This window comes from Centrocercus urophasianus, unplaced genomic scaffold (genome assembly GCF_019232065.1).
Source record: "Centrocercus urophasianus isolate 14NV4802_14NV808 unplaced genomic scaffold, USGS_Curo_1.0 seq_15, whole genome shotgun sequence".
Classification (NCBI taxonomy): Eukaryota; Metazoa; Chordata; class Aves; order Galliformes; family Phasianidae; genus Centrocercus; species Centrocercus urophasianus.
This window is the reverse complement of record NW_024884697.1, coordinates 7,256,948-7,271,378: the sequence shown is the minus strand read 5'-3', so window position 1 is coordinate 7,271,378 and position 14,431 is coordinate 7,256,948. Positions and strand designations below refer to the sequence as shown.

General features: G+C 38.5%; 1 protein-coding gene across 4 annotated transcripts in view; it reads right to left on the bottom strand.

Moving 5' to 3' along the window:
- Positions 1-14,431, bottom strand: part of SEMA3D (semaphorin 3D) — a 139,871-nt gene that overhangs the window by 48,169 nt on the left and 77,271 nt on the right. For all 4 annotated transcript variants that reach the window (XM_042815704.1, XM_042815706.1, XM_042815707.1 and 1 more), the window contains exons 6-8: positions 13,737-13,830; positions 10,360-10,488; positions 2,330-2,472 (exon numbers count right to left, since the gene is read on the bottom strand). In XM_042815704.1, the coding sequence (XP_042671638.1) occupies positions 2,330-2,472; positions 10,360-10,488; positions 13,737-13,830 (366 nt within the window). The remainder of the gene's footprint in view (positions 1-2,329; positions 2,473-10,359; positions 10,489-13,736; positions 13,831-14,431) is intronic.

The window sequence follows — 14,431 nt, the reverse complement described above, 5'->3', positions numbered from 1 at the left end:
TCTGGCATAAATGTACAGGACCCCTAAGGCACATGAGGTAGAAAGCAATTGAGCTCTGGTAGAAAGAAATTGGGGTTACACTACGCCAATTGTTTTAAAAGTTGCTGGTTTTCTATCCTTCACTGTTATTCTATGCTTGCAAGGGAAAGAGGGTGTAACATTTTGCAGCACGGGTCACATGTATGAGACATGCCAAGTAGAAATTGTCATCTGTCATTGTAAGCAAATACATCAATTCTCTACTTGAGAGAATTAAGAATAGCAGAGGTGTCACAGCAGACCACAGATCTAAAAAAATCTCAGTCTGCAAGCAATTTAGTTGCATATTTTAATTTATATTGAAATTAAAACTTTATTTGCACTATAATAATTTGCATTATTTGCAAAGTAATCAAGAGAAATGTAAAAAAATGCAGGTGTCTAAATTTTCAGTAGAATTTTTCATTCCCAAGGAAGTACTCAATAAATAAAGAAGACAATGTAAATAGGGCATTAATAATAATAAATAACCTTACTTACCACTTTCTATTATTTTGTCTTGACTATTAAAAATAAAACTCAAGACGATTCATTTCTATTTAACATGATCACTCTACAAATTCAATTTAATTCAAGGTACACAGTGCCATTAAGATTTCCTTACAATACTTCTGCTTTTATTATGACACCATATCTGCTTTTTCTCTAGGTAAAGGATACAGAACTTTAACTAACATATCTTTGTTTAATACAATCTCCCATGTGCCTTCTCTTGAAAGTTGTTGTCTACTAATTTTTCTTAATGGATTAAGTGCTCTCTCATTATCAGCAAATGCCATGTCTAGCAGCAAATCATATGTGTTTGCATTTCTATTCTGCCATTAATCACACTGCAGTGAAATATCCAACTAAAGATTATCCATTATTTCATCTGCCTAAAACCCTACTAGAGAACTGATTTATGAATGAGTATTTTTGTTTTCTTAACACGATAGGTCAAGGACAGAAGTGTGAAATGGCTCTGGTCACTGAAATTTCGATTGACAGGAGTTTGCCAGTCTGCAGAACAGCCATAGATTTACATATTTGTGCACACGTGTCTACTTTCTGTTTTAAGTGTGTGTCCATTAGCTTTCTGGATGCCTTTCTCTTAGACGTATCCTACTGCAAATCACAAACTCTTCTGTTTATTTACAAGCTTTCAAGCTTCTCTTTGAAAAGGTCATTTTCACAGCCAGTAAAATAATTTTGCTCAGAAAATGCAAGTAAATGAGGACAACTGAACAAAATATCACATAAATGTACCTGCTTATGTGATTACTATGATGGTGTTGTAAATATCTAGCTCATTACATGAGAAACATTTGCTCAAAGCTTATGTTTAATAAAAAAAAGAAAAAATTTAAGTCTCATTTTCCTGACTTTTGCCAGTAATTCCTGGGTACTTGGTTTACTGAGATTTAAGGACATGATTGAAGCATCTACCCTGACTGCATGTCTTCCTACAGGAATATGGGATAAAGGAGAGGGTAGACAGTATGTCCATCACAGAAGTCAATAGACCGTTTCACTATAATGGGAAGAAGACATTAGCAAAACCAGCAGGCTGTTAAACCACAAACTATTTACTGACTGTTTTCCTATGACAGGAACTGGTTTATCTTCTCATTACAATTTGAAGAGGCTTCTGCCTTTAACAGAGGTGGTCCTTCAAAATGAATGAAGCTCATAATGAAAATCAGCATTCTGTGTATCATAGGGACAGAAATCTTAGGGAGCAAAACCAACATAACAAAAGGGAAAATGAAGAGAGCTGTCTTTTGAAGGAGACTGGGCACCAACCAAACAAGTCTTTTTACACTGCAAACGAGCCAGCTCCTGGACCCTGCTAGTAAGCAGGTCAAAGACCACACTTTTTCACAGGGCAGGAAACATCCAGGTGGGTGCGGATATAGCTCAGAAACTGTATTTTTTTTGCCAGTCCCACCCCAACTGATTATCAGGAATGCTCAGAAACAAATGAATGATCTCAGCTCTCAGTAATGTGCTGTACTGATCTATGTTGAAGGGATAGGTTTGTATTCCCCTTCATTCACTGAGCACTTTTCACAAAAATCCAAATACCTTGGCATTGTGTACATGTCAACAAGTCAATCCTTATTGAAAGCTTACGAAACAAAGCAGGTCACTCTTGCACATCCGAAGGTCAATACGCTATCATTTAGACACAGGGTTTTCATTTATTAACGTAGTAGCTTTTCTAAAATGCACACAGCCAGGATGGCTTAAACCCAACTCTTTTCTTAATAATGCACATTATTTTAAAAAGAATGAAAGATTGAGTTCTCACCTTACAAACTCTCCCAACTCGAGAAAGAATTGTCTTGTCAGAGGTGCTACTATCTTGTGATATTTCTCGGAAAAAGAAGTAGATTTTGTCATCATCTGGATTATAGGTGTCCGGGATGGGAAAAGTTGCAATGAATTTTGCTCCTGGAATTTCCCAAAAAGAAAGGATTTAAAAATTGTGATGAAAAGTTTTCGTACTAAAATTCTTCTTCAGTATCTACATTTATGCTGCATTTTCCATTGAAATAAAAAATATCCTTATATAGACACATGGTGGCAAGTTTGCCACTAACTCTGAGAGAAAATCACTATGGATCATGAAGTATTTACTCTTGGTCTGATATTTTTGTGTATATTGTTTACTGCTACTTACACAAATATGTAGCATTGGCCATTGCTCCCTCTTTGAAAATAAGATGACTTTCAGTGCAATGATTGCAAAAATCTGCCTTAATGCTCTTGTAATCAAAAATTAAGTGTTTTTTCCCAAACTGCATGGTAGAGTTTCAATTAATTTCATTACACTTTGAAGCAGTTATGAGTACAGAAATACAGTACCATTTACTAGAAATAGCTTGCAAATAATTCAAAGAACTCTGATTGACCACAGGATGAAAAATTCAAATATAAACAACAGATTTCCAAATTTTAAAATTTCCCACATATCTGTTTTTAAACAATCTTACTGACTACATCTACAAAATTCAACACAGTACCTTGCTGGGATTCCCAGAATAATACAGAAAATTCCACAACTGACTTAAGAAGATAACTCCTTGTTTTGCATCAACACACAAAGGCTATAGCAACTTGGGAAAGGGTTGCTGGGGGAGGCAGTGGACTCTTCTTGTAGATCTCCAAAAGCTGCCTGGATGTGGCCCTGGGCACCCCGATCTGGGTATCCCTGCTTTAGCAGGGTTTGGATCACTGGGACCCAGAAGTCTCTGCCAACATCAGCCATCCTGTGATTCTGTGATATTCTGTTTGAGCCATTTAAATCCACTCTCTGCAAGGAATGCTAAGCAGTTATATTACTTCTAATCTCAACCAAAGTGAGACTATTTCTGCCTGCATCTCATAGGTGTGATTGCGTAATTATTGGGCCAAGACTTTCACCCCACATTCTTCACTATCTTACATAGCTCTCATTTGTGACCTCCAGTCCTTGCTCACTGCCTTTTTTTTTTTTTTTAACTTATTATTCTGCACTAAAATCAGAAATTAAAGAAATTCCGTAGGCCCCACAGACTACAGCAGAGCAGGCAACCACACTGTGTGGCTTAAGTCACGCCAATAGTTGGGGAAATAACTTTTAAGACATTCCCTAGCGTGCTACAATATATGAGCTCTTTTGAGGGCCCTTGGATCAATTGTGTTTTTCTATAAATAGAAGTGGCTATGCAAATACAGTACAAAGAGACCCTTGACTCCAAAATACATTCTTTTGGCAATAATGTAAAATCCCTTATAAGTGGGAAGGCTGCAGTAGAAAGCAGTAAGGAGGATTGCGTAAGATGGTAGAGCAAACAGAACACATTGGTGATTTGTGGTGAGTACTATTATCAGCTTTTATTGTATTTTTGTACTTCTACCCTTTTTCTAATTATTACCACTTCATATTGGCTTTGAGGAGTTTACACAATATACACTATGGTACACACAGAACAAAAATAGCGCCATTGATTCAAAAGTCTGCAAAGATTTGCAACAAAATGTGATGTGTTTAAGTGCTGAATATGTACCTTCATGACAGAAGAGTAAATTTATGGGTCAGCACAGCCACAGTGCTGCTTCCATTTTAAACCTTTCTGACAATATAGAATGGCGCCAGCAGAAAAATGAAATGATGGAGGCATCAGGCCCTATAAATTTAAGTGAGGATTTCAAAATGAGCCTAAAGCAAATATTCAATTACTCCTCGGGGTCTGTAAAGCTACTTTGAAGATTAGATCTCTAAGTATGAAAAAATACATAAATGCACTTCCAATAAGGTTTCTAAACTATGCAGTTAGTTTAAATAAATATTTAATACAAAAACCTGTGAAATACTGCTGTAGCATTCATTTGAATTTCACATAGTTTTTGTTGATATCGTTGTTTTTAATTTTCATTCATGGAATCAAAACCCTCTATATATGTTTCTTAAGGAAAAAAAAATGTTCACTGCTTTACTTGGCACAGCAAATGCAAAAACAAATGTCTCAATACCAATTCCTGGAACAGATTTAGAAAAATCTCTAACAAATTAAAGGAACACAAATATTTAATGATTTTAAATCACAATGGAGAACACTGATGTTGAAAGTAAAATCCAAACAAAAATATACTGTAAAAGATATGAAGAGAAAGAGATTGAAAACAATTTAATAAAAGAGATCATGAACTGAAAAGCACATTACGTTCTGCAATTGACATCTTTGTCTCATCTCTTGTAATCTGTCCATATAGCATAGACAAGCAAGTTTAAATCAATTGTGAATTAGGTTTTTGGTTCTTTGCATGGGAAACAAATTATATGATGATCATTTTAAATCAGTATTTGTTTTCCTGTATACACCACTGTCTCTCTTTAATTACTTTAACAGACAGTTTTCCTGCATATTAATTTCATGGCTAGACAGTATGTGACCAAAGAGGGGATTAAAGGCATCAGTAGCTCTTAGAAAGAAGCCACCATAAATTCAGGTGTCATTCATGTCCTTTAAATATGCTCCTGTGTCCTAGTGGGAATAGCTGCTACACCTGGTCCTTTATGGCTGTTCCCCAGGGCTGGTTCTATTTGCTTTGAGTTATCTGACTGTTATTTCACCTTTCTAACATTAGCAATAGTTTTAGACAGCGCTTTAATAATACCTCCAGAGAAGATTCCTTAGGTCTGGAAAGAGAGGACAGCAAATGAGCAGCAAATCCCAGAACATAAAGAATGGGAAAAGATACTTAGAACAGTTGGAGACTTTCTGCAGCAGCTCTTTGCAGCTGAGCTGCCAGAAATACAGGGCATGGTAAGTCACAAAGGACAGTGCTCACCTCATTTTCCTTTAACCCTCTATAAGCCTTCTAACCTAAACTCATCCAGCTCTTCTCTCAGGGAAGGACAGAAAGGGAAAAGGAGGAATGTGGTAATAAAGAATCTTATTTTAGGACAGATTCCTACAGTAGGTGGAGTGATTGTCACCTATGTCTGTAAATTGCAGGCAGAGAACGGAAATGGCTGAGCTCAGATGGGATGCTAGCTTTTGTCTTCGTAAAGTTCAGTGAACTGAATCCCCACCAAAGCACTCAGGACATAAAGAAGACACTGTCTGCAAGTATCCATCCCTGACAAAGTTGGTTCAGTTGAAATAAAATTAAAGAAAAATAGTAATAATCAAGCAAACAAACAAATTTCTCCCCAAAACCCCAAAAAGATTAACACATGCAGAAGAACACTCATCCTAACTATGACTTTAGCTTCCTATCAAGGAGAGAGGAATGCGCAGCTGGATGTCTGTATGTCTGGTACTCTGCTGTCCCAGCTGGAGGCAGGCATGCAGTTCCTGTGGGTGGCTTTGCCTTCCAGAGCAGGACTCCAGTCCCACACATCTCACCCAGTGCCCTGGATCTGGGACAGGCTCTCCAGCCAACAGATTCTCCCTGCGTGATGAAATCTGAGCAGAGGCAGCATCCTTCAGGGCCACCGTGAGCAGGAGTATGAGCTGCGTAACCATGAGTCATGGGAAAGATTAGCTGCCTTCCTCCCTTTCTCCTTTGTAGAGAGGCTATTCAGTCATTGAGATTAAGACACGTCTTAATTAGTTAAGATAGAGATGCCCTGCAAGGAACTGAGAGGTATCCTACACATTTTTCCCTTGTGCTTTGTCTTTTCCTCCTTTCCCCCAGAAAAGAATAATCTTGTTTCCAGAAACAGAATAAAGACAAAACTTTTAAAAAATGAAGGTGCAATATAGCAAAACTTCCACAGCTCATTGGAAAAAAAAAAAACAAAAAACAAAAAACAACTTACACATTATATCCTTATCCTAAGTAAAACACGAGTCATACCTAGAAATAATTTATTTATAATTGTACAATTACTCAAGTATGTACAACTTTTCCTGGAGGTCTAACATATGCTTGGTCAATGGTTGGTATTTTTAGGGAAAAAGGGATTTAGATAAGGTGAAGGTTTTAAAACCAAAATCAAGTAAATATTTTCTTTACACCAATACCAGCTGAAAGCAAAAAGTGTATGAAATTGGTAATGCTACACAATAAACTAGCAGTGTACTGGCTGCCCTATGGCTTACTGCAGAACTGATCCCATCATTTAGTATTGCACTCAACATTTTCTCCAAATAAGACAATTTTAAAATATTAAAAGCATCCAATTTATACCCATGCCTTGTAGTATAACACTGCATGGTTTGTGTATAAGAAGTTTTAGACAGAGGGTGGTTGTAGATTTTATATGGCTGGAAACAGGTTACACCTGAAGAATATACGGGGTCTTCAGCACAGGATAATTTTGACATTGCAATCTAATACGATGAAGCTGTTTTTCAAGCCTAGATATAAAAATATATTACACTCCTTAAAAAACTGTCACAGATTCAATCACTTTAAGTGAAAACAGAATGAATCATCAAATCTTTTCAGTTAAAAGTACCTTTATAAGTCACCTAGTCCAACTCTCCTTCAATGAATGGGGACATCCACAGCTCAATCAGGTTGCTCAGGGCCTGATCCAACCTGACCTTGAAAATCCCCAAGGACACAGGATTCACCGCATCTCTAGGCAACCTATTCCACTGTCTCACCACCATCACTGTATAAAACTTTTTCTTTACATCAGTGTAAGTCTCTCTCCTTTTATTTTGAAACAATTTCCCCTTGTCTTATCAGAATGGACCCTGCTAATGAGTCTACCCCTTTCCTTCTTATAGCTCCATTTTAGATACTGAAAGGCTTCACCTGAGGTTTTCTCCTCTCCAGGCTGAACAGTCCCAGCTCTCTCAGCCTGTCTTCACAGAAGAGGTTTTCCATCCCTGGGATCATTTTTGTAGCCTTCCTCTGGGTGCACTCCAACAGGTCCACATCTCTCCTGCACTGAGAACTCTCCATCTGGACACAGCACTCCAGGTGAGGCCTCACCAGCACAGAGCAGAGGGGCAGGATCACCTCCCTCACCCTGCTGGCCAGGCTTCTTTTGATGCAGCCCAAGATACAGTTGCTTTGTGGTCTGTGAGGGCACACTGCTGGCTCATGTCCAGCTTGTCATCCTCAAAGTCTTTCTCAGCAGGGCTGTGCTCCACTCTTACATCCCCCAACTTGTACAGATAGTGGGTGTTGCCATGACCCAGACACAAGACCATGCACTTGGATTTATTGAACCTCATGCGGCCACCTGGGTGCACTGCTCAAGCCTGTCTAGGTCTCTCCCAATGTCATCTTGTCTCTTGGGCATGTTGACCACACCCCACAGCTTGGTGCCACCCACAGATTTGCTGAAGGCACACTCAATTGCACTGTCAGTGTCGCTGATGAAGATGTTAAAGAGCACTGATCTCGGTACTGACCCCTGAAGGACACCACTTGTCACAGATCTCCATCTGGACATTGACCCATTGACCATCACTCTCTGGTTAAGATCCTGCAACCAGATCTTCCTCATCCATCACACAGTCCACCCATCAGATTCAGATATGTTCAATTTGGAGAGAAGGATGTTATGAGATCTTACTGAATGATGTTAAAGGTCTTACTGAAGTCCAAATAGATGACATCAGTGGCGCTTTCTTTGACCACTGATGCAGTTACTCTATCATGGAAAACAATAGGGTTGGTCAGGCAGAACCTTCCCTTTGTGAAGACACACTAATTATCCCACATTACCTCTCCCTCTCTTTCATGTGCCTTAGCGTAGCTTCCAGAAGGATCTCCTCCATGATCTTCCCTAACACAGGTGAGTCTGAGAGGTTGCTGGTTCCCTCAGTCATCCTTTCTACCCTTCCCAAAAATGGGTTCTATACTATCTTTTATCCAATCACCGGGGGCCTCACCTGACTGCCAGGACTTTTCAAATATCAACAAGAGTGGCTTGGCAATTAGATCAGCCAATTCCCTCTGGACTCTGAAATGTATCTCATTAGGACCCATTGATTTATGGATGTTCAGGTTCCTCAGGAAGTCACAAACCTGATCTTGACTTACAACGCGAGAGGCATCATTCCCCTAGATCCCACCTTCTGAACTATTCACACAAGGGCTCTGTGTAGAGCAGTCACTAGTGAATACTGAGGCAAAGAAGTTGTTGAATACCTTCTCCAGCCTTCTCCTTGTCTGCTGTTACTAGCTTGCCTTAACTGCTCACTAAGTGGTACGCCCTCTTGAATTTTCCTCTTCTTTGAAATATGAAATGAAAAATAGAAAGTCTATCAGAAAGGCATACCTTCACCTCAGCCTCCAAATTAAAACACAAATAGTTCTCAGTCCTTTTGTTTATCCCATGTTCTTGTACTGGTCTCAAACTGCTCATGAAGAAACATTAATAGCATGAAGAAATGCTTGGAACTGGATATTTAAACTATAAGTTCTTTTGGACTGGGAACTGAGCCCTCTTTCATTGTGCTGTAATGCTCATCGAGGTGGATCTGTACTAACGATAACACCAGATGCTCCTTATGAGCACTTCCCAGTAAATCTTTATTTCTGGGATATCTTAACATCCCTTAGGAAAACAGCTACTCTAACTGCCTTTCCATACTAAAGACCAGAAAGCAGCCAGTGATAAAATCAGATGTTAGATATAATTATTAGAGACAACTGCCTCCTGGATGGACTCATGCTGGCTCACCCATACTGCACACAAATCAGTTCTGTTCTATGGAATATTCAGAAATGAGAGGGAGGAGAAAGGAGAGGTGGGACAAGAGAGATATTAAGCCATACACTTGAAGAGCACAGGAGATGGAAGTAAGTAAAGTTAGCAGAGTGAAGTGTGCGATCTTTTATCAGTCCACAGGACTACATCTATTTGGACAGGTAAAATGACTTGAAGTGGCTTTTCTGTTATTCCTCATCCACCTGGAGAAATCTGGCAGTTACGGAGCCACAACTAGACAGCAATACAGGGCAAGAACTTAGGTGGAAGAATAAAAAAGTAGCGAAATAATAAGAACATTTCCTCTTGTTGAGGTCTCAAAGAGTTAAAAGGCAAAATTGTGTCTTTCAGAAGTTGTCTGCTGGGAAGAGAACTTAACCCTGTGGTCAGCAGGCCTGGATTTACAATGCACCCATAGTTACACAGGCAGCCTGAAACAGGGCCAGTGTTGCCACATCTTTAAAGACAGCTGACAGCTAAAAGGGGGATGCTTTAATTGAGCAGGGTTAGCCTGTGAGCGAAGTTTTCCATGTTACTCTGTGTGTGGTTTGAGACTAGCTGAGTGTAAATGCGGCCAGTTTTTTAGAGGGTTTACTAGCTCAGAATGTTTTTAACGGGCAAGGAAAAGCAGTATTTTGTTTGGGAAGCTATTTTAGGGCGCCTGTAGTGGTTTTAAAATGATCTTCACAGCAACAAAGAGTATTTTTCCCCTCTATAAAGGAAAAACAAAAACAAAAACAAAAAAAACCTCCTACCTAAAAACACTGAACTTTCAGTCTGTCATTTCAACATACTTTAGGGAACAGTTTTAAACAAGTGATTGGAAAAAAAGTTTAAAAAAATTATTCCAGCAAAACTGGAAATGAAAGCATTTTAGTCATGATAGTATTCCAATTACAGGACTATATACGGATGTCTAGATTAAAGACGGAAAGAACTATTAGGTCCTACTTTCCTCCTCTTTCCTTAATTAGCATTTTCTCCTCTGACTTTTCTCAAGTGCATTTTTGTTCCACTGAGCTTTCTCCAAAAAAGCCTACATAATCCAAAGTTACCATGATACAATATCTATATTTATACTTACTGGGTATATATTTATTTAAGAAAGGGGCTATTAACTTCAGAGAAGCAGGGACAATGCAAATGACAACAGCATATGTTTGGGATCTTACCAGTAAGCCAGTAATGTTCAGAAATGTCAGTTCTGATGTAATGGTGGTCGTGAGAAGGGCCCAGGGAACGTGTTAGAGCAGTGTCTTTGCCAAGGAAATCAGAAGCTGTTCCAGCATAAAGATACTCATCTGCAAATGAAAAAGCTATGAGGTTTCCACATACATAAAGTAAACAAATTAAAACTTTGTATTTTGTTGGGTGAACAACACCTGTGTCTAATTTGCCTATGAACTAATTTAATACTTTGAAGTGTTTTTGTTACTTTATTGGGATTTGTGGTTTTATGAAATTACTTACATTTGAACGGACATAGTATTTGTAATTGTATCCCTGAGAAATTAAGGAGTCCATGTCTGATTTTCAGATCTTCTAGGCAACCAGAAAAGCAAATCCCTCCAGGCCTTAATGAGGATACAGCTAAGGACATAATGGCATACCTAAACCAAGCATCTTGCTCATTAGCACTGACCATGAGCCTGCAGGCTGTAATGCAGACACAACCACCTACCGATTGAAGCTAGCCTTTGTCCCAGCCTTGTCCCACCACACGTGGCTTGGCTGCTCCTGGGCTTGAACTGGGAATTTGATGGATGCTCCACTATAGGAACTTCATGGCTTGGCAATTTCCTGGAGCAGGGATCTCTGCCCAACACTTCATTCACAAAGAGGAATTCAGGCACTAGGGGAATTCTTCTCAACTATGTAGCATGTTAATAGTAAGAATATGGCTATAGACCCAAATTACGATCATTTTAACACAGTGAGTTGTTCCACTAAAATAAATGAGACATCTTGCTTGAATGAGGCAGCCAGAAACTGTCTCACAAAGAAATGGTATTTATAATACTGCACAGGGTGTTTGCTACAACTGCAGTTACTATTTATTTTTCCGACATCTTTTTTGGGACTGTAAAACTACACATATGTAAGAATTGCACAATATTTTCTGCTTTTCTTGAAATCTCAGTATCTTTCTAAAAAGAAGCAAAGAAACGGTATTGTTGTGAAATTAACTGCATTGTGCATTTTGCAACAATTCTCTTTTTTTCTTTTTCTTTAAAAATAACAAGATTTATCAGGTAGGGGAGCTTTTTTTTTTTAATGGCTTGCAAGAAGAAATTTCTTCAGTTTGAAAAAATAAAGAAGGTTCACATTTATAAATAATAATCATATAAAATTCTGCATGATACATAAAAATACTTTTCTAGATTTTCTGATGTTGTGAGTGGAAACATTTCACAAGATATTTCAGTGAGAAGCCCTTTGTTGAGAGTGAATTCCGAATAAATAACATTCAATATAAATCATAAATATTGTGTGGTTTCATTTGCAAAAGATGTAAACACGCTTAAAAAATAAGACAAAAAGAAAACAAAACTAAGCAAAAAAAGAAACAAACGCACAACCACTGACCCACAAAAAAAGATCCGTCAGCTTTCTTTTTGCTTCATTATTACTGTTACTTATGTATTATTTCCATGACAGTACTGGAAAGCACATCTCTCAGACAGCATGTCGCCTTTGTAAAGGAACAATAGTGCGTTCAGAACAGTATTTGTCATAGTGAAGAATGGGCAGAGTAATTGGTGTTTGCTAACTGACAGGCACTCAGTGATCGATAAATCCAAAGGACTAACAGAAAATGCCCATCCTTGCCCAGGCTCTGCTGACAAGGCGCTTTCAGCACTTCTCTTGGCTTTTGATATCTCCCAGTCCATGTTCCAGTTATTACCAGAATGGTTTTGGTGAGTGGCAGTTTGTAACAGAAGATGGATGACAAACAGGTGATTTTTCAGTTAGAAAGCCTGGATTTTCCAATGGCATATGATATAGTATTGTATTTTACTTGGGGTAAAATGCTGTGTAGAATTCAAAGACAGATTAGATATTTCTACAAAGAATGAAAACACTTGCATTTAACCACTTACAGGAATGGAAATATACGACAATATTAAGCTCATATTTATACCTGATTACAAATGCTTTCTGAAGGATGCAAATAATATTTATTGCTATTTTGCAGATAAATAAAAGCAGGTGGAGAGAAACACTAAGAAAGCTATTCCTCTTGCCAGTACAGAGATGGGAACTAAGCTCCCCTGAGTCCCAGTGCAGTATCTTATCCATGAGTTATACTGCTCTCCTAGCACTTTAGGAAATAAAGTAATCATCCAAAGATAGGTCAAGAACACATTCTCTGGTCAGGCCTGTAACTCTTTACAATGCTCCTTGTACAGTATAGTGAAGCACTTGATATCAGGCATAGCACAGGAAGGTATGCTAAAACAACCCAATTACCAATTTTATCTAGCCTGAAAATTCTTACATACTGAAGATTATGTTTTAGTTAGCAAAGCACAGCAGCTTCTTCAGCTCGCAAGACTTAATAGAGAAGTCAATGCACTAGTGTGCTACTAGAATTAGCCAACACTATAATAAATCACAGAGCTACACTGCATTAAGACAAAAAAAAAAAAAAAAAAAGAAAAGAATAAAGTTTCTAGAATTCCATTTTAAAAATAGACTTCACAGTCATTAAGTAGTACTAGGGGTCCCTGAAAAGAATAAGCACTGACTTTAATCTATTGTTTTTAATAAAGGAAGTCCTGCCCCGTCTGTTGGGTCACAATCGCAAATCATCTATCTTATTATCAGAGAAGAAAGACTGAACATTAGTCATATTCTTTTTATAACACAGTGACCAATACTTCAAAGCATTGTCACCACTGCTCTTTGGTTGTAAATGAAAACGTCATGGTGCTTCACTCTTATCTTGTATTCATAGGCTTGATGGACAAGTTAAATTAAAATTGTCCGAAGCTATGAACCAAACCATGACAAAAGTGTCTCTTATAGTGGTTTGAAATCCGGAGGTCAAGCTGACATTCCTCCGTACCAAATGTCAGACCACACAGTGCTGCGATGCACGCAGCAGGCAGATTGCGCTATCTTGTTCCTAGGCTTCCAGCTTCAGAAGTGGCTACTCAAGTAAATAGAAGCCTCAAAAATGTATTTATGGAAATAGCAGATGTCAGCAGACTTCAAAGGACAGAACATATTGATAATTGCAGAAAGAGCTCTAGAAGCACTTGAAACTTTGTCTGTCCATGTGTTGGTTTGCCTTTTTTTGTTGCTAAAGGAGAAATGACTGGGTGAGGACGAAACCCTGCTCAGCTGGCAGAGACTTCACAGTCACTTCACTCAGGTTTCTCTGCTTTTGTTGATGTGTTTCCAACTTTTGGTGTCAGCAGACTAAAGGGTTCCCCCAAGTCCCAGCACACAAACCAGCATCAGAAGCATAAGCGGTGTCAGAGCAGCTCTGCTGGTGACATCTGCTGAGCCTCTGACCCCTGTAACTGCTCTGATGGTTTCTTACCTGCCATCACTGATGCAAATGGCTGCTGAGGATCGAAAGGACATTTCAACCTGCCCGACTCCAAGTTCTGAGTATCCAGCCTGAATATTGTTTCCTGAGAATAAATACATATTCATTATCCTGGTGTGGCTGCAGAGAAAAACTCACTCAGACAAACTGCTTTGCTAACAGATTAAGTGGAGGTGTATCATATCACACAGCTGTCATCTTAGAGTTGATGTTTACAGTTCATACTTCTGTTTTACATCTGGATTTTTTTTTTTCACTCATCATTTTTACGTATCTTGCTTACTCTACAGTGAAGAATAAATCTTCAAAAAATATGATTTTCAGGAAGAAAAAAAGATGCATTGTTTATTTCAATTCAAAGTAGAGGCTGAATTGTGCTTAAAAGGCACTAGTATCTATTTAGGAAAGTGCTGATAGACTATGTTGCAACAGGAGACCCAGAAGGGATTCTGGCTGACTCCTAAATTTCTCCAGGGACTGCTGAATAATGTTCATGGCAGGCACAGTTCAGCCCCTTTAAATAGGAGCAGCACATGCTCTCTTTTGTTATTTTAACAAGGCTAATGATACAAGAGATATTAGAATAAATCCCTCCTTGTAGTTCCCAAATACAGCCATCAATGCTTGGGTGATGGAACAAGGGTACAGAGGAAGATAAAGGAAATAAGTTACTTAAAAGTCATTCC